The sequence below is a fragment of the Mobula hypostoma genome, chromosome 15, assembly GCF_963921235.1.
Source record: "Mobula hypostoma chromosome 15, sMobHyp1.1, whole genome shotgun sequence".
Lineage (NCBI taxonomy): Eukaryota > Metazoa > Chordata > Chondrichthyes > Myliobatiformes > Myliobatidae > Mobula > Mobula hypostoma.
Window position 1 is genome coordinate 24464801 of NC_086111.1, and position 21564 is coordinate 24486364.

The 21564-nt window shown below is 41.6% G+C and overlaps 1 protein-coding gene across 9 annotated transcripts in view; it reads left to right on the top strand.

Moving 5' to 3' along the window:
* Nucleotides 1-21564, top strand: part of LOC134356755 (inositol 1,4,5-trisphosphate receptor type 1) — a 552079-nt gene that overhangs the window by 293491 nt on the left and 237024 nt on the right. For 5 of the 9 annotated variants that reach the window (XM_063067855.1, XM_063067853.1, XM_063067854.1 and 2 more), the window contains exons 40-41: nt 12718-12765; nt 17509-17641. In XM_063067855.1, the coding sequence (XP_062923925.1) occupies nt 12718-12765; nt 17509-17641 (181 nt within the window). The remainder of the gene's footprint in view (nt 1-12717; nt 12766-17508; nt 17642-21564) is intronic. The other 4 variants (XM_063067858.1, XM_063067861.1, XM_063067859.1 and 1 more) reach the window with 1 other exon arrangement.

Below are 21564 nucleotides of genomic sequence, written 5' to 3' on the forward strand. Positions count from 1 at the left end.
AGCCTCCGTAACTTCAGCCACCTCCAACAGGATCCCACCACTAAGCACATCTTTCCCTCCCCCCCCCCGCATTCCGCAGGGATCGCTCCCTACACAACTCCCTTGTCCATTCGTCCCCCCCATCCCTCCCCACTGATCTCCCTCCTGGCACTTATCCGTGTAAGCGGAACAAGTGCTACACATGCCCTTACACTTCCTCCCTTACCACCATTCAGGGCCCCAAACAGTCCTTCCAGGTGAGGCATCACTTCACCTGTGAGTCGACTGGGGTGATATACTGCGTCCGGTGCTCCCGATGTGGCCTTTTATATATTGGTGAGACCCGACGCAGACTGGGAGACCGCTTTGCTGAACATCTACGCTCTGTCCGCCAGAGAAAGCAGGATCTCCCAGTGGCCACATATTTTAATTCCACATCCCATTCCCATTCTGACATGTCTATCCACGGCCTCCTCTACTGTAAAGATGAAGCCACACTCAGGTTGGAGGAACAACACCTTATATTCCGTCTGGGTAGCCTCCAACCTGATGGCATGAACATCGACTTCTCTAACTTCCGCTAAGACCCCACCTCCCCCTCGTACCCCATCTGTTACTCATTTTTATGCACACATTCTTTCTCTCACTCTCCTTTTTCTCCCTCTGTCCCTCTGAATATACCTCTTGCCCATCCTCTGGGTCACACACCCCACCCTCCTTGTCTTTCTTCCCGGACCTCCTGTCCCATGATCCTCTCGTATCCCCTTTTGCCTATCACCTGTCCAGCTCTCGGCTCTATCCCTCCCCCTCCTGTCTTCTCCTATCATTTTGGATCTCCCCCTCCCCCTCCAACTTTCAAATCCCTTACTCACTCTTCCTTCAGTTAGTCCTGACGAAGGGTCTTGGCCTGAAACGTCGACTGCACCTCTTCCTATAGATGCTGCTTGGCCTGCTGCGTTCACCAGCAACTTTGATGTATGTTGCCGTGGTGTTAACACTGGTTTGAAATTATCATGGAGCTCCTCTTGGGTGAAAGAAATGGATTTTGGGCTTTCTGAATGGAAAGCAGGTTCTCGAGTTGGCCTGCCTTGTATTTTTCCCTCAGCCAACATCACTGGATCAAATCATCTGCTTTTTTTAATCTGGATGACTTTGACATTCTCCCCACTGGTTCCAGTTGCTCACATTCAGCCCATAACCCTCCAAACCCCTCCGCTCTATGTACCTATCTAAATTCCTCTTAAGTGCTACAGTAGTGACCTCAGCAACCACTTCCTCTGCTAGCTCATTCCAAGTACTTATTACCCTCTGTGTAACAAAGCTTCTTTAAAATTTCCCCCCTCTTGTCTTGCATCTGTGATCTCTAGTTTTCACCTCTCCAAACCATGGTGAAAAGTCCATGATCATCCTGCTTACCCATACTCCTCGTGGTTTTCTAAACTTCTCTGAATTTGCTTCCTTTTCTGAGGTCTATAGCCAGTGTCAAAGATGATGGACTTTGCACCTGCTCCATTGCATCTTAGCACAGAGGCCTGAGTTCCGAGAAGTGGGTGGTGGGGAAAAATCCTTCATGATGCTTAGGGTGTAAACAGAGGTAGATAGAGAAAATAAAGCAACTCTGGAACTGTCAAGTGCAGATCACAACAGTGCTAGGAATCTGAAATAAATGGGAATGCAGAAAATACTCAGCAGTTAAACAGTAACATATGTTTTGCCTTATTAAACAATAAATAGGGCATTTCTGCCTTTTCTATGTGATTCGTTGGAAAAGAACTTGGGCTTCTCACTTGTGCGTGTGAAGTGCATATGTCACTTACCAATTTAATCCTTCTGTTTAAAGCTGTAGGAATTTAAGACCACAAGTTGTTAGGAGCCGAAATAATAGGCCATTTGGCCCATCAAGTCCACTCTGCCATTTCATCATGGCTGATCCATTTCCCCCTCAGTCCCAGTCTCCTGGCTTCTTCCCATGTCCCTTCATTCTAATCAAGAATCTATCAACCTCCACTTTAAATATACCCAGTAACTTGGCCTCCGCAGTCACCTGTGTCAATGAATTCTACAGATTGGCTAAAGGAACTCCTCCTCATCTCCATTTCTAAATGGATGTACCTCTATTCTGAAACTGTGTCCTTTAGTCCTAGATTTCCCCCACCATAGGAAACGTCCTCTCCACATCCACCTTTCAATACTTAATCGGTTTAACTCGATAACTAAAAGGCACTGGGATGACAACTTTCCAGATGTTGTTTAATCATATATGGAAAGTTGTCATCTCAGTGCCTTTAGTTATAAAGTTTCAAACTCTTTCTCATAGCCGCACAATATAATCCCTTTTCCTTTAGAAATGCATCCCTGATTCCCTTGCTCGATGTCCAATTTCTTGTTATCCCCTCCTTCTCATCATCATCTTTTGCAGAGTTGGAACATGTCCATGTTGTGAATATTAAGCATGTGGCCTTGCATTGTATGACATTAACATAATTTGTTTTCAATAAGCAAGGCACATGATTTATTCAATGTTTTGTAAACTCTGGCTCAGGGACACTAGTTATTCCGTGAGCCTGTCTTGACTACTACTGTCCGCAAGAGTTGGACATGTTTATCAATTGTTTCTCTACAGATTTAAATACAACCTTGTTCCCTCTTGCATGGAATGAAGCCAGTGATCCCCAAACTTTGACTGAAAGCTCTGATTGTTCACAGTCATGAAAATATGAACCATTCTCTTCTCCAAACTAACCCAACATAATAAGTACCACAGAGGCAAAATTCAAAGGGTGAAAAATGCAGGATTGAGGGTGTTGTATTTAAATGCATGTCATATTTGGAATAAGGTGGATGACCTCATGGTGCAGTTACAGATTGGTCGGTATGATGTTGTGGGCATCACTGAGTCATGGCTGAAAGAAGGTCCATAGTTGGGAGCTTGATATCAAAGGATCTACTTTGTATTGAAAGGACAGGCAGGAAGGCATAGGCGATAGTGTGGCTCTGTTGGTAAGAGGTGGAATTACATCTTTAGAAAGAGGTGTCATAGGGTTAGAGAATGTTGAATCATTATGGGTGGAGTTAAGAAATTGCAAGGGTAAAAATACAATTATGAGAATCATATATAGGCCTCCAAATAGTAGCCAAGATGTGGGGTTGAGATTGCAAATGGAGCTGGACAGGGCATGTAACAAGGATAATGTCACAATATAATGGGGGACTTCAGTATGCAAGGGGATTGGGAAAATCAGGTTGGTGTCAAATCACAGGTGAGGGAATTTGTTGAATGCCTACAAGATGGCTTTTTGGAGCAGCTTCTGCTTGAGCCTACTAGGGGAAAGGCTATCTTAGATTGGGTGGTGCATAATAATCCAGATTTTATTAGGGAGTTTAAGGTAAAGGAACCCTTAGGAGGCAGTGATCATAATATGACTGAATCCAGCCTGAAATTTGAGAGGGAGAAGCATAAGTCAGTTGTATCAGTATTGCAGTGGAATAGAGGGAATTACAAAGGTATGAGAGGTGAACTTGCCCAGATAGATTGACGGAGGATTCTGTCAGGGATAACGACGGAGCAGAGATAGCTGAAGTTTCTGGGAATAGTTCACAAGGCACAGGATAGATATGTCCCCCAGACGTAGTTCTCAAATGGCAGGGGTAGGCATCCGTGGCTGACAAAGGAAGTTAAGGACTGCATAAGAGTCAAGGAAAAGGCATATAATGTAGCAAAAGTGAGTGGGAAGTTGGATGATTGGGAAGTTTTTAAAATCTAACAGAAGGCAACTTTAAAAAAGCCATAAGAATGGAAAAGATGAAATATAAGGGCTAACTAGCCAATCATACAAAGTAGGATATAAAGCTTTTTCAGTTATATAAAGAGTGAAAGGGAGGTGAGGGTTGATATTGGACCTCTGGAAAATGATGCTGGTGAGGTAGTAACGTGGGACAAAGAAATAGCGGATTAACTTAGTAAGTACTTTGCTTTGCTCTTCTCTGTAGAAGTCACCAGCAGTGTGCTAGAGGTCCGTGAGAGTCTGGGAGAAGGAGTGAGTGCCATTGCTATTACATAAAGAAGAAGTGCTAGACAACTCAAAGGTCTTAAGGTGGGTAAGTCACCTGGACCAGATGGACTTCATCCCAGAGTCCTGTGAGAGGTTGCTAAAGTGACAGGAATCACTTGTTTCTGGCATGGAAAATTGCAAATGTCACTTCACTCTTTAAGAAGGGAGGATGGCAAAAGAAAGGAAATTATAGGCCAGTTAGCCTAACCTCAGTGGTTGGGAAAGTGTTGAAGTCCATTATTGAGGATGAGGTTTCAGGGTGCTTAGAGACTAGTGATAAAGTAAATCAAAGTCAGCATGGTTTCTGCAAAAGGAAATCTTGCCTGACACATCTGTTGTGAGTTCTTCAAGGAAGTAACCAGCAGGGTGGACAAAGGAAAGGGAGTGGATGTCATTTACTTTATTTTCAGAAGGCATTTGATAAAGGTGCCACACATAGGCTGCTTAACAAGATAAAATTCCATGGCATCATGGGAAAGGTACAGGCATGGATAGAGGAATGGCTGACAGACAGAAGACAGAGAATGAGAATAAAGGAGGTCTTTTCTGGATGGCTGCCAGTGACTAGTGGTGTTCCTCAGGGGACAGTGTTGGGACTGCTACTTTTCACATTGTTTGTCAATAATTTAGCTAATGGAATTGATAGCTTTGTGGCAAAGTTTGCAGATGATACAAAGATAGGTGAAGGGGTAGGTAGTGCTGAGGGAGCAAAGTGATTGCAGATGGACTGAGACAAATTGGAAGAATGGGCAAAAAAGTGGTAGATAGAACAGTGTTGGGAAATGTAACGCGCTGTAAGGTTTCACTGCTAATGTAATGGTTTCTGTGCAATATTTCACTGCTAATGAAATGGCCTCTGTAATGTTTTACTGCTAAGGTAATGGTTTCTCTGTAGCAGCAATGTTTGGATTATGACTAGAGATAACAGGGGTTTTGGAATGTGTGCCATCCAATGAGAGGAATATTGGTCTTTCTTGTGGGTCTGAGAGAAGGAATTTCGCGGTCTCTTGTCGGAGAGAGATGAAGGGAGAAGACGTGAGTGGAGAGAGTTGGTAGACTGATGGACGGAGTGGACTTGGAGCGAGGGTCTGGGGGTCAGTGACGCTCGGAGGTTGATGGGGAACAAATGGATGAAACTGTGAGCTCCAAACAACAGGAATTCTGCAGATGCTGGAAATTCAAGCAACACGCATAAAAGTTGCTGGTGAACGCAGCAGGCCAGGCAGCATCTCTAGGAAGAGGTGCAGTCGACGTTTCAGGCTGAGACCCTTCGTCAGGACTAACTGAAGGAAGAGTGAGTAAGGGATTTGAAAGCTCCAACGTGCATATTAGACTGTTTCAATAAAATGGACCCTTTTCCTTTTTATTTACTAACTCTATAGACCAGCGGTCCCCAACCACTAGACTGCCCACCGGTACTGGGTCGCAAAGCATGTGAGGAAACGATATGAGTCACCTGCACCTTTCCTCATTCCCTGTCACGCACTGTTGAACTTGAACATACGGTTGCCAACTGTCCTGTATTTGCCAGGACATCCCGTATATCGGGCTAAATTGGTTTGTCCCATACGGGACCACCCTTGTCCCATATTTCCCCCACTAAGGTAGAGCATTCCTATGAAACCTTTCATGCCGAAATGGCGTGAACTGAAGAAGCAATTACCATTAACTTACATGGGAAAAATTTTTGAGGATTCCCAGACCCAAAAAATAACTTACCAAATCATTCCAAATAACACATAAAACTGAAAATAACACTAACATATAGTAAAAGCAGGAATGATATGATAAATGCACAGCCTGTATAAAGTACAAATAATGTATGTACAGTATAGTCGGGAAGATGAAGGCAAAACCAATTGGTGGGGGAAAAAAATCGGCACGTACGCGCATGCGCACACAGGTGCCCGCGCGAGGCTTCATGGTCATGGTAGTCTTCCCTGTGTGCCGGGATTTGACTGCTACTTTTGTCCTTTATTGGGAGTGAGAAAGTTGGCAACTCTAACTGTAAAAGACATGTTGAGGTGAGTTTAACCCTACTTGAACACCCCCCCCACCCCCCTCCCCGGTCCGCAAGAATATTGTCAATATTACACCGGTCTGCCGCGCAGACCCCTGCTATAGACAGATTAAGATTTATAAAGTTCAGTTGTTTAATTGTATATGATGTACTCTCTGATATTTAACAGTACAGATTTGTAACTGGGCAACACATCATGTAGCATCCACCCAAGCAAGATTTCTCAAGTCTGGCCGGGCTGGAGGCAGGCTTCCACTAGATTAAGCTGCTAGCTGAAGCTGAGGGTTACAGTATGATAATGCATTTTGGTAAAAGGAACAAAAATGCAGACTATTATCTGAATGAGGAGAAAATTCTGACATCAGAGGTGCAAAGGGGCTTGGGAGTCCTCATGCAAGACTCCCAGACTATTGATTTACAGGTTAAGTCTGTGGCAAAGGAGGCAAATGAGTTGGCAGTTATTTCAAGGGGAATAAAATATAAAAACAAGGGGATAATACTGAGGCATTATAATATATTAGTCGGGTTGCACTTGGAGTATTGTCAACAGTTTTTGGCCCCATATCTCAGAAAGGATGTGTTGTCAGTGGGAAGAGTCCAGGGGAGGTTCAAGATGATGATTCCAGGAATGAAGTGGTTAACATACAAGGAGTGTTTGGCAGCTTTGGGCCTGCACTCACTGGAATTTAGAGGAATGTGGGGGGGGGGGTGGGGATCTCCTTGACACCTACCAAATGTTGAAAGGACTAGATGAAGTGGACGTGGAGAGGATGTTTCCTATGGCACAGCCTCAAAACTGAGGGAAATCCTTTAGAACAAAGGTAAGGAGGAAACAACAGGAATTCTGCAGATGCTGGAAATTCAAGCAACATACATCAAAGTTGCTGGTGAACGCAGCAGGCCAGGCAGCATCTATAGGAAGAGGCGCAGTCGACGTTTCAGGCCGAGACTCTTCGTCAGGACTAACTGAAGGAAGAGTGAGTAAGGGATTTGAAAGCTGGAGGGGGAGGGGGAGATCCAAAATGATAGGAGAAGACAGGAGGGGGAGGGATAGAGCCGAGAGCTGGACAGGTGATAGACAGAAGGGGGTACGAGAGGATCATGGGACAGGAGGTCCGGGAAGAAAGATGGGGGGGGGGGTTGACCCAGAGGATGGGCAAGAGGTATATTCAGAGGGACAGAGGGAGAAAAAGGAGAGTGAGAGAAAGAATGTGTGCATAAAAATGAGTAACAGATGGGGTACGAGGGGGAGGTGGGGCCTTAGCGGAAGTTAGAGAAGTCGATGTTCATGCCATCAGGTTGGAGGCTACCCAGATGGAATATAAGGTGTTGTTCCTCCAACCTGAGTGTGGCTTCATCTCCACAGTAGAGGAGGCCGTGGACAGACATGTCAGAATGGGAATGGGATGTGGAATTAAAATGTGTGGCCACTGGGAGATCCTGCTTTCTCTGGCGGACAGAGCGAAGATGTTCAGCAAAGCGGTCTCCCAGTCTGCGTCGGGTCTCACCAATATATAAAAGGCCACATCGGGAGCACCGGACGCAGTATATCACCCCAGTCGACTCACAGGTGAAGTGATGCCTCACCTGGAAGGACTGTTTGGGGCCCTGAATGGTGGTAAGGGAGGAAGTGTAAGGGCATGTGTAGCACTTGTTCCGCTTACACAGATAAGTGCCAGGAGGGAGATCAGTGGGGAGGGATGCGGGGGGACGAATTGACAAGGGAGTTGTGTAGGGAGCGATCCCTGCGGAATGCAGAGAGACGGGGGGGAGGGAAAGATGTGCTTAGTGGTGGGATCCCGTTGGAGTTGGCGGAAGGTAAGGAGGATTTATTTTATATAGCCAGAGAGCAGCAAATCTGTAGAATACTCTGCCAGAGACAGCTGTGGAGGCCAAGACTGTGGTATATTTAAAGCGAAAATTGATATTTTCCTGATTGGTCAGAGCATCAAAGGTTATGGCAGGAAGGCAGGTTGTTTGGGTTGAGTGGAATCTGGGATCAGTCATGATGGAACGCCAGAGCAGACTCGATGCGCTGAATGGCCTCGTTCTGCTCCTGTGTCCTAAGGTCTTGTGCTTGATGTCGCAGACCATGCAATTTTTGGAATTGGGGCTATCCTAGGGATTGCTGAGAATTCTGACCAGTCCTATAGACTGCATGCTGTATATTTTGTATTTGGTTCTTTTTTTTTTAACTTGGAATCTGATTTGTTGCCTTAGATCAAGAACGATAACAGATGATCTTTGGCATCACTTGTCCACATCAATTGTCAATAAACTTGTCAATTATCTAATCAAGTTGTCACACACAAAGGTTTGTCTTTACATCATCAGGAAACAGGACAGGGGGATCTCCTGGCCTCGTGATGGCTATCATTAAAAATCTCCAAGGTCAGACAAGCTTAAATGGTTCAGATAGATTTAAATAAATTTAGAAGGGTGAACAAGGATTTGATTGAAACATAAAATACTGAAAGGTCAGGTGCAAAGGATGTTTCTTCCTGCAAAATGACTAAAACTTGGATCACCATATTAAGATTTGCCATTTAAGATTGAGACAAGATTATGTTTTTACATGTGGAGTGTCCTGAATCTTTGGAGCCTCTTCCTCATGGAGCAGTGGAAGCAGACAGTCACAGTTGTACCAGAGCAAGTAATGAGGAACTGAGGTTCCATCAAATCACCCATAACCTTTTGTGGAGCAGGCAGGAAGGGTCAAATGGCTGACTCTTGCTTGTAACTTGTATGTCAGTGAATTATTAAAACAAGTCCCGCTGTCTTTATGGCATTTGCACCTTCTCCCCAAGAACACGGGTTGCCTCTGGTTGCTCTCACTTCCTCCCAAATTCCAGAGACATATGGGTTAGCAGATCTCATGGTGCAATTGGGTGTCTTGGGCTTGTTGAGCTGGAAGGGCCTGTTTCCAGCTGCTGTCTACAAAATTGTCAGCCACAGGTAAGGTTGATTTGTTTCAAGTGCAGCCCCCCCGGCCACCCTCAGGGTCGCTCGCCTCGCTGTCGTCTAGGGAAACAGCCTCAGCCCCGCCAAACTGGGTAATAGTTTGTGTGGACGCTGTGTGAGGTACCCCACCCCGCCCAAATAACAAACAATACACCAGATGCAATTAAATGATTTACAGTTTATAGATATTACTGGAACTATATAATTAAGAGAGAATAAAATATAAAAGGAAAATAAAAGGCGCCACACTTATCAAAGTTCAATCTCTTCGTGCACAAAACAGTTGTAACTCAAGGACCACCTTCTTCACCCTGCGACCCCTCGGACCACCTCGACTGGCCGCCTGGGACCAACAATGGTGGTCGACCAGACGCTCCACATGAGTCCGTCTCCGTCTCTTCGCCGAACGCCCTCCTCGGGGTCCGACCCCGTTAGCAGACATCACAGCACCTCGTCCATCCTCTGTCTCGCTCTCCCGCCTTCTGCCCCAAAATCCCACGCATACAGTATCTTCAAATACACCAAAAACATAACAACTATCCCAATTGGTTAATAGCACTCTCTTATCACCCTCTAAACCAAAACAAGCTGCTAGCGTAAACTTTCTCAACGTTTAACACAACAAAGCCGTATTCCCCACATTAACATAACAAATACACCATTTTAATTAGCCTCCGCAGTAACATAAAAGTCGAAACCCCCTTACATAAGTATTTAATGAATATATTGAGTAGACACTTCTGGTTGGTGGACAGCAATATCTCAACAGTATAGAAGACATTACCCAGGTCACTTATCCTACCCATGAATTTAAGTCTCAACCATTGGATTTATTGCTCCAAATGCAAAATTGACGACTTTCAGATTAACATGGTTTCTGATATTGCAGCAGTAACTACAGTTGTAATACTTCCATGCCTCACTTGGTAGTGTAGCTGTATCTTCAGAGCATGTCTTATCCTTCATAGCAGTCACTATTTGCCCTGGACCTTAAATGGATTTGGGTAGATTATCTAATCCAGATAATGCTCCCATTTTGCTTCATCTTAATTCACACTTTGACTTTTGTCGGAAACCTCTGCCTTTTGACACCGGCTCAGCTGTTCAGTGCGTACATTACAGGCTGATGGCAAAGGATCAAAAAGTAGTTGAATGTATTAAATATTCCTCTGGTTCAGAGAGGAAAAACTTACTGTATGCTTTGTATTAGCCTTGGATCCAATTATGGCAAGGCACATGTCTGAAGGCAATATGTGAAGTCATTTTTTTTCTTTCCAACTCTTGTTAATTAATTCAGACTGACAAAAGAAACATGCCTCTGCAAGTGTATGGCTGCAGGGGCCGAACTTCCAATCTCTGTGCACCTGATTCAGACACTATATGGTTTCTAATTGCTTTTGTGGATAACTTGCTAGTTGAGGAAGATTTGTGCTTAACTGAGGACATTTGATGGTGAGGATATAGATTTAAGATAAATAGTAAAGAATCATGGGATTGGTAACAGAGGAGAAATTCAGTGTATGTGGTGGACCATAATTTGCAATGTATTCCCTGAAAAGATGGTAAATATATGTTAAGTAGAAGGTTGCAAAAGGGAATAGGGTATGTACCCAAAAATCCTTGGGCCATGTAGCATTTTACATCTAATTGCATTGCTGGAAAAAAAAGAGGCATGGGCAAAATGACTGTGTGTGTGTGTGTGTATATATATATATATATATATATATATATATATATATATATAAAAAAAGATTACATGGTTTCCCTCAGATGAATTCATGTCAAGTTTCTTGTCATGTGCACGAGTAGGGTGTGGTGCAGGAACATGGAAAACTGTATCACCAGCAGGTAGGTTCAGACAATGCACAACTAAGTCGTACATTAATTCTATAAGACAGTGACATGAGCGATAAAAGTACAACATTATTGCAGTACAAGAACACACTAATGCGCAAACAGAGACGAGTTCATGATAGGCCAAGATCTGCAGTGTTCCATTGCTGAGGTAGGATTAAGATTGTGTGGGTTAGTTTAGGAACCTATTGGTTGTTGGAAGGCAGATGTTTTTGAACCTGTTAATTTAGGGACCTTGGGCTTCTGTACTTCCTGTCTTACAGAAACAGTGAAAAGAGGACATGACCTTGATGATTGGGATCCTTGAAGATAAATGCCACCTTTTTGGGGCAGTTCTTCCTGTAAGTGACAGTGATCTGAAGTAATTGTAGGATAAGAGAGGAATTGGGGAACAGTTGTGTTTTTCATCTGGATGGTAGCAGGAGTATATATTTTGAAGCCTGATAGCATGGTTCAGGCAGAAACCTGCATTACATTTATCCTGTACTTAGATGTGTGTACTGAATGAGCTGTGACTGGTGCTGGAAGATGGCTCTTTTTCAGTTAGCATAAAGAAGGTGGACTGATTGGACTCTTCTTGTGTCATCAATTTCTGTGAATCATCCATGATAAGGAAACTTCTAGATGGAGTTCAATCTGGGAATTCTGAATTCAATTGAGACCAAGAAGATGAACCAACTGGTTAGTTACTCTAAAGCTAGCATAAGTAAGATTGACCTTGCAGGTGTTAATCAACATCTGTCATTTATTTATCTGCTTTAGAAATATATAAACGAATAGTTTGCAAGACAATTTCTATTCAAAACAGTTATAGACCTGAAAGGATACTAATTATGTTAATGATAGAAGGTTCATGTACATATTTACTAACTGTGAAACTTAAAGAATTTCATCTGGGATTTTTCTGACAGGCTCTTGAAAAGCTGAATGCAGTTTTTGGTCACAGAAAACTCATTCAGCTCACAGAAGTATTGGTCATATTGTAAAAATGTATGAAGTTTTCAAAATCAAATTTGAATGCATTCTGATGGCTTTTCCATTTCAGTAGGTGGTGAGTCATTAATGATAAGGGAACATCCTGCTACCTTGGGGCCTTGTGTTTTGAAAACAAAATGTTTGTTCTATTCTGATACAGTACTGCTGTAGGAAAGGATGTTACAAGTCATATCTGTCTTGTCATTTTCTCCCTTAACTGCTAATCCAAAAGTTTGGATAGGTTTGGAAAGGTGCAGAGGAAGAAGCTTAATGAGCATCTTGGATGTGATTCTTACCTCTAACATTTTTTTGCCATATTTAAGGCAAGTTGTATAGTTATCCTGAGGAAACCGAGCAGGGACAGCCTTCTGACATCACTCTGCAAGCTAACTTCATTCAAGCTAGAGCTAATACTTAGCACAGGTTGGTTGTGCAATCTGCTGAGAGTTTGCTTCACCTTAACCACACACATGCTTGACCAACACACCCACGTGCATCATTATGGTGGAAGGAGGGCCAAGGTTGAGTGTATATGGTAAAGTGCTTTGCCTATAAACTGCATGGCTGCTTCTGCTACCTCACATGTAGTTAACGTGCACTTTCCCAATCTCCTAAGCGTATCCCTTTTTCTCCTTTAAAATGCTTGAACAGATTTTATTTTAAAAAAAAGCTATTACCTATTTCACTAATATGTAGTTGAAATAATATTGTACTGCTTAACAAAAGTCAGCAGAAGGGATACTGTTTTGAATTGCATGCAGCATGTAATGTCTAACTCTTGTTTGGTAGTTGTGTGGAAAATTTAGATCTCTGCTGTTAATCAACACAATCTTGAAAAAGAAAATCTTGTTTTCTGCATGTCCATACTTCCTGCAGGAGCCTGATCAAAACCTACCACAGAAACAGCTGGAAGATCAGAAACGGGTATGTAGATCTGCGTATGCTCACCTTAAACCAAGGAATAGCTGAAAAGGCCTTTTGGAAAGAAAGTCTTTGTTATGGATTCAAAAATGGACTGTCTGCTTTAGGAGATGAGATAATAGACATGATCCACAACATCATATGTTAATGTGATTATAATTCTATATTGGGGTGGAGGGATGCAAAATGCTTGAAGCAGGGTAAAATATTGTGTGTAAACTATTTAGAAAGGGAATCATGTTCCTGAAATACATAATTATTTTCCAGTAACACAGGCCTTGAAGGTGTGGCAGTGTTTTGATGTTTATATGTGAACGTATAAATCACTTTGTGTGGACAATGGGACAAAATATTTAACCGTTTTTGTTGAGTGAGATTCTCTGTCAAAATCCTAATTCTGTGTTCCGCATTTATGGAATGATCAGTTTTTTGCACTTCATTGAGGAGTGGAGAAGGAGGAAGCTAAATCAAGAGAGATTGACACGAGGCTTGGATTATGATTGTGTAGGAGGACTTTTTTTTTGTCCTGAGTTTTCTGCAGATGTTGAAATCCTTTCTGAAACAGCTGATTTACACTTGGTTTCTTATGACTTCACATTTGTAAATTTGTGCTGTGTGGTTATTTCAAGAAATGGTGAATATTGAGGCTGTGATACTGCACTTTGGAAGGGACTCATTTGATTGTTGAGAATCACACAAAATGCAGGGAAAACTCAGCAGGTCAGGCAGCATGTATGAAATGAATAAATAGTTGACGTTTGGTCGAGACCCTTCATTGGGACTGGAAAGGAAGGGGGAAGATGCCAAAATAGAAGGTGGAGGGAGGGGGGAAGAAGGACAAGCTAGGACGTGAGGTGAATTCAGGTGTGTGGGGGAGAGGAGTGAAGTAAGAAGCTGGGTAGTGATAAGTGGAAAAGGAAAGGGCTGGAGAAGGAGGAATATGGTAGGAGAATAGAGTGGATCATAGAAGAAGGGGAAGGATAAGGGGCACCAGGAAGGAATTGAAATGGCTAGCCACCAGGAAATAGCAACTTTCTGCAGGCGAAGCTGAATGGGAATGGTGATAGGAATTGAAATGGTTGGCTGACCATTTCAATTCTTAACCCCGTTCCTTTCCCGACATGTCAGTCGATGGCCTCCTTTTCTGCCATGATGAGGCCACTGTGAGGATGGAGGAGCAACACCTCATATTCCACTTGGGTAGCCTCCAACCTGATGGCATGAACATTGATTTCTCCACCTGGTAATTATCCCCTCCCCCTTCCCTTTTCACTCATCCTTACCTTTCTGCCATAGTCCATTCTTGTCTCCTATCATATTCCTTCTTCTCTAGCCGTTTGCTATTTCCATTTATCTTCCTGCTTCTAACTTCATCCCCTCTTCCCCACACATCTGGCTTCACTTACCACCTTCTTGTTTGTCCTTGTTACTCCTCCCTCCCACCTTCTTATTTTGGAATCTTCCCACTTCATTTCCAGTCCCAATGAAGGTTCTCGGTCTGAAACTTTAGCTGTTTATTCATTTCCATAGATGCTGCCTGACGTGCTGAGTTCCTCCAGCATTTGTGTGTATCTTGTTCTGGGTTTCCAGCATCTGCAGGCTCTCTTGTGTTTTTGGTCGTTGAGAATGTTTTATTTTACACCTGTATTTCCAAACAGTAGTTGTTTTTAAAAGCTGCAGAAATGAAATGATAAATTAGCCCATTGCGAGCTATTGGCTCCTTATGTTTTTTTTCGATTATGTGAAAGGTTGCAGATTGTTTTTTCTGATTTGTAATTCACTAACCTGGGTTTGGATCTCTTCTTTAATATTTTGAAGAAATGGTAATAAAAATATTGCGGAGGTGTAGTTATTTCTTCAGTTGGTGACTCTGAAGCTGTCACTCAGTAAATTCAGTGTAATCCACATTAATCCCCTAGATGTGATAATGGGAGTGAAATTGAAAGACTGTTTGTAATGTTTGGATCGCATTCAAAATGGAATTCCTGCTTTTGCCTATTTCCTTTTAGTGTAATTGACTACTTAAAGCTACCAACTTCAAGGTACTTGTGCCCAAGATAAGTGGATAATTAAAACTTGTAAAGACTTGCTGAGTCACCAGCTTTTTTTGGTTTATTGAATAATTAGTTTGGTTGTATTGATCATAGGTTTTTTGGTTTGCCATTTTAAGTGATGTAGATGTTTTACAGGCACCACACTGAAGATTCCACTCATTGTGGATGTGGGTTTATTGTTGGACTGTAGGTTTCCAAGAAGTGACGCTTTTTGGCAGGGAAACTGAAATTTGCTGTTAACGTGTTAGGATTATCAGCCACTTAAACTGTACAGCTGAGAAATGATCATCTGATTCATAATATACTCACATCAAGTAAATTAGTGACTTCATGGTGTTTATGGTGTTGATTCACTTTTTAATCTCCATTTAATCAATTGGATGTTTCCAAATGTGCTGCTGTTTTCAAAAACAAATGCATCTCCCTTTATCAAAATTGGAGCACGATCTGAATTTTGTATTATTCAAACAAAACTATGATTTAAACATTTCTCTTCTATTTTAGCTGTTTTCTCACAAAGCATAATCATGAATTAACAACAATTTATTTTGCAAACTATGGAAAACATGATTAACTCCCATTTTGGAAGCAGGAATTGCTGATAAGCACCTAAACCAAACTTTAGAGCAAAAGAAAAAACAAGAGAAAATCTGCAGATGCTGGAAATCTGGACAACAAACAAAATGCTGGGGGAACTCAGCAGAAGCAAGAGAGTTTACTTTTTTTTTGTGCTGTTGAGAGAATTTGCTTCCAGGCTGTGAAAATGTTGGATTAATTTTGAACTTGGTTATGGACATTGGGTTTTATTCTGTTTTCACTCTCTTGTAGTTGAGTTTCATGATTATATTTCTCCTCTCAGATTTTAAATAATATTTTATACTGTTCATTATGTTCATTATGTATATTATGTATAAAGCACCAATAAAAAATTGAGGATTATTCAGCTTATTTAAATATTCTAAGAGGGCCTTCTACACAATGGATACAGAACATTGAAGCATGAGTAGGCTATTCAGCTAGCTCTACCATTGGTTATCAGTATTTAGTATCATGGACAATTTAGCTGTTTAATTAGTTTTATGTTTAGATATGTCTCACTGAAAATTTTGGAAATTATGTTGTTTTCCTAGGGCCATTAATTTGTTAGGTCATATTGTTGAACGAAGTTATTTGATGGGAGCCTCAATTCTCTCTCATCTTCCTTTCCAAGCAAGTCGGTGAACATCAAAGTGACAGTATTTTCCAAGGTCTTAAAAATCCTCAGTGTATTTCTGATTGCTGAGCTGGCTTCCTTGTTTCTTCTACTTTTTTGTTACATTATCAGTTTAACATTTGTGAGACCAAAGGTCATGGAATAATATGGGGTTGAAATTTAGATTAAGTTTTGCTGTTAGTTCTCCCAGCACAGTTCACAAGCTCAGACTTAATTGATGTAAACTTTAGTGTCTCTGGTTAAAAAGAGCTAAGTGTGTAGTTAATCCTGGGAAATTCCAAGCTGGCATTGCTCAGTGTCAGATCCCATGGTGCATGTACTTGTAGCACTCAACAGATAAATAGTTGATCATTTGTCACTGGAATTTATTATAAAGCCATGTTAAATTCATTTGGGTAATAGAATGAAGCTTGAAGAGTGAGTGTGTCTGTGTCTTTTTTTAAAATTAAACTCCTGACTGAGCATTTAAATTACGAAAGTTTGTTCTTATGGGCATTTCATTAGCACTATTTTCTTGATGACACTTAGATGTATTTTGCTTTACTTGACTTAATTTGCCAATTAAAGCCAAACTTGTCATTGGCCAATCTAAGTTGGACTAAAACTGCCTGCCTTATAATTCAAGTGGAAATAGTAAGAAGTGAGGAAGCATTATTACTTGGCTTCCATTGGTGCAGGCCCACTCGAGTGACGTGATCTCATCATTTACCTAGTCAGATCTTCTGATTTTAAGATTTTGTCAATGGTGCACAAAACTTGCTACTTAACTGGCAGGAATATTGGGACTCATTGACATGCCTTTCACACAGCTCAGTTAGAAATGCAGGTCAGCTGTGTTGGGTCCTTGAACTCAAGTAGTCCAAAGGATGTCACACTCCGATTGCAATGGGAAGAAACACCTGTGGCATAAATAGCAAGAGCAAGTTGATTGGGGTTCAATTCCTGCGGCTGCCTGTGAGGAGTTGGTATGTTCTTTTCATGACTGTGTGGGTTCCCTCTGTGTTCCAGTTTCCTCCCACATTTCAAAGACGTATGGGTTTGTGAGGTGTGGGCATGCTGTGGTGGCACGGAAGCATGGCGCCATTTGTGGGCTGCCTCCAGTACATCCTTGGACTATGTTGGAGATTGACGCAAGCAATGCATTTCACTGTATGTTATGACAAATAAAGCTCAACTTTTTAATGAGGGAAGTAAAAATCTCAGAGGTCTTCCTTACTGCCACTCTTGCAACCTTTTTGCAAATTCCATTAGGAACAAATAACTACCTAATCTTGGTTATTTGTTTGGTCTTTCATGGTTGTATTGGCCGGGGAAGAATAGCTTTCCATTGATAAGAATTGTAAGGGTGTCTTGCATTTAGTTTTCATCAAAAGCCAAATGTTCTATGAGGTGGAATCATTTCAAACAATCTTAATTTTTTGTTTGCTTTTAAACTCTCGCAGCTTAAGCTTTCCTAACGATCTGTTTTGCCTTATTAAGGGTGAAGCTCTAAGGCAAATATTGGTCAATCGTTATCATGGCAATGTCAGATCGGTAGGTAGAAGGGACAGCCTGACAAATTTCCACAATGGTCCACTGTCAGCAGGAGGCATCAACAAGTCTCTTGAACGTGGTAAGATATTTCCTTTTACTACTCTCTAATTACGTTACATTGCAAGACTTGTAGGTTATTTGCATCAGTACAGCACTGATATACCATAGGTCAGACATTATCCATGGAGAACAAAATTAAGCTAGTATCTCAGGTCACCAACCTCATGCTAATGTTCTAAAATAATGGAGAACAACAACAAAAGGATAAAGAGGAGAGATCTGTTAAAATGTGTAGAGAAGTGATGATTAATCTGTGAAATGGATGATTGGTGATTCCACGTTTGTGACAATTTATGAATGGGCCACAGGGTTATGAGGAAATGTTATGCCACATCAAAGCAGTCTGATTAGATTCCTGATTGCATATGTGGCAGGATGTTGACTTTCAGTTTATTGACTTTCCTGCGTGAGGTGTCCATGCAAGTTGTGCTATTATGAGTACAGAGAATATATACAGGTAATTTTTCAAGTCATCTGTTGCTGAATTTAAGCTGATTCCCCTGACTTGGTCCAGTTTGTACAATTTCTTGGCACCTTTGCCTAGCTGTTCAGCAATGCAGGAAGGGCATGGAATTACAAAAGTAAACTAAATAACTTCTCCTATAATGAAGAGATTCTGTACATGGTTCAGTTTGTGTGTGTTTGGAACTTCCTTCAGACCTAACTTCTGAGGATCTTTCTTCCTTGCATTGTATGTTTCATTCACCTCATCACTGCTCCCACGATGTGAGTTTACTGACAAACATGTAAGAATTGCCACTGAAAATCAAATAAAAGTTTCTGCTGAAGTTGACTCAGGCCCTAGAATTGGTTTGCCTTCGGTGTCTTGAGTCCTTCAGTACAACCTTCTCGTGCAGATATCGGAGATTATTGTTTATTAGTAGGACCTAGAACTTGAAGCATGGTGTATATAATCCAACAAGGATCTGTTATCAAAGTCTGCAGATATAGCATATTTAATGGACCTATTTTCAGTACCGATTATTGCCAGCACCCTGTCACCTAATTGAATGTTAGCCTGATACCTTTACGGTGGCTGAAATAACATCAGATGTCTTGCTGTTGGCTTTGCATATGTGCTCCACACTGCCAAGCCCAAGCTGGAGTTCTGCAGCTCGATTTACCTCAGAGAACTCCTGCACATTTTTAAAATCACCAAAGGGAATATCTGCCTCGATTATAAATGTCACAAGTTTCTTCACTGTCCTAAAGCTCTGGTATGGATCTCCAAGTAATTAGGAAAGACCAAGGATGGATTCAACAGATCTGCTCTGCCAGTAATGAGCAGCTGTCAGAGTTCAGGTTACCAGGGGAGTTTGAAGAGCCCTACTAATAGGATACAAAAATAACTGCAGTAACTTAAGCTGGTGCTGCAGCAGTGAAGCAGCCCGTGTAGTGCCTATGTTTATGCTCTACATAAGTACCATTGGCTCTGTGATTTGTAGTCCTTCTAATTCCTCCTCGTGCACTTAGCTGGCTTTTCCGTAAATTAATCTGTAGTGTTGTTCTCAGCCACTCTCAGTGGACGCATTAAACAGGACACCTTCCAAGCTGTTTTTGTACTTCATTTCCTTGAATTTTAGCTGGGAAGCTGTTCAGTGATCCCTCAGGATAAAGTTAAGTGCGGTGGCTATAATTGGAAATGTGATCTAAATTAATTATACAAATTAGCTTAAAGTGATCATCAATAGTTATAATTACCTCAGTAAAATCTGATATTAAGAGGAATTGTGCTTCATTATCATTCCTGAGTGTAATATCGCTGATGGAGCTTGCTTCTATTCCATGGGAAAGCAGCTACCAGATGAGGAGGCTGTAAATGATTATTGTTTGCTCCAAGACACAGCATCTAAATGTCCATTGCAAGTCCTGATCACTTATTGCTACCCCTGCAAGTGCTCTAAACCAATATTCCTACTGATCAGCAGCACAGTAGGTGCTATTAAATTTACCAATGCTTGCTTTTAATTGCTTTGAGGACTTCGGGGTGTTCCAGTGCAGCAACTGGTCTCATTTAGAATCTGTGGCACTACAGAGGCATTTATATTTCCTGGCCTTGATTGTGATCCATCATCATCAAGGACCCCCACCACGAAGGGCAAGCCCTCTCCTCATTACTGCTATCAAGAAGGAGGTACAGGAGCTTCAAGTCCCACACCACCAACTTCAGGATATTAGGTTCCTGAACCAGAGGGGATAGCTTCACTCACCCTAACACTGAACTGATTCCACAATTTTTGAACACACTTTCATGGACTCAACAACTCGTCTTCTCAATGTTTATTGCTTACTCATTATTAGTTTTTCTTTTTTTTTGAATTTGCACAGTTTATCTTTTGCACATTGATTGTTTGCCTATCTTTGCAGTTTTTCATTAACTCTATTTCATTGCATTTGCTCTGAATGCTCACAAGAAAATGCATTTCAGGGTTGTATATGTGACATGTATATACTTTGATAATAAATTAACTTTGAACTTGATCTTAAATTTTGGAGTTGCCTACTGGATGGTAATCATTATGCCATGCAAAAAAAAAAACATGATATAATTGCTCTTCATGAATAACTTAAAAACAAGAGGTTCTACAGATGCAGAAAACCAGAGCAACACACAAAATGTTGCAGGAACTCAGCATCTATGGAGTGGAACAAGTGGTCGACATTTCTGCCCAAGACCCTTTATAGTGAATAAATTGTTGGTGAGATATCATGAAATGATGGAACAATAACAGTATGTCATACACTTCAACCAGGTTCATCTAGTTAGAGCGAGTGGACATTCTCAAAGTTATTACTGAGTAAGAACTGAAAATAATAACCTTCATACTGCCAATGTGATCTCACTACACGCTTTGGCACTTGGGCAAGTTCCCATGTAAGTCTGTCACAGGGCTTTTGGAAAACTCGGCAGTTTTATTAGAGGAAAACTTGTGATAACAAACCACCTAAAAAGTTTGCATCAAATTTTATGCGGTATTTATGAAAGGCTACATTTTGGTAAACGTGGCATTCAAACTATGAGTTAGTATGATTGGATAATTTTCCTGTCAATCAAGCCTGTTGACAGCAAGGCAGTGAGGGACCAATTTAAGCAAAGTAAATAATCTGTGTGCAGCTATTCTTCATTAACTGTGCTCTCAGTCGAGTCTGATGTAATTTCCTAAACAAATTGATTCCTTTGCTCTTCATATTGTATTTTTTATAGAGCTGCATTGTCTTTTTCCTGTGAACCAGTTGTACCATGTTTAAGTAATTGGCTGACACAGCTGTAAAAGGTTATGAAATAACTGGCACATTCTCCGTGACTTGAACTCCAGGATGGAGAGCACACGTTTGTGCATGACTCAACTTGTGGGTGTTTGCAAACCATGAGAAAGATGGTAAAAGACTTTGAGGACACATGGAATCAACAAGACTGATGAGATTCAGTGTGAGGTGACAGAAAGGAAGAGAAGAAAAATTATGTGCTAAACGAGTTGAGAAAGAAATACATCTGGAGATGCTGTGCATAGACGTTGGAAAATTCAGAAAGCACATGGGAATGTGAATTTAATAAAAGTGGTGTGGAGTTAAATATTTCTTGCATATAGGTGTGGCCCCAGTAGGCGTTTTGTCCAGTTCAGGATTCTCATGTTCATAACCACTCATCTTCTTTGAAGAAGATTTACTCATACAGCTGAAGGATTGAGGGATTGCAGGGACATGGGTGGGTTGAAAACCCTCTGGGTAAAGTCAAGAACAGAAGTTCAAGGGATGTATTTAGAGTGTGTGGAGAGAACTGATCCAGTGACTGTTGTGTGTCTAACAGGAGGCTGCTGGTTTAAGGTAATTGGTAAAAGAACCGCAGGCAGCATGTGGAGGTGGGGGTGCGGGTGATGGGAAATGTTTCATTCAATAAGTGGTTAAGATTTGGAATCCCCTGTCTGGCTGTGGAGGATGTCG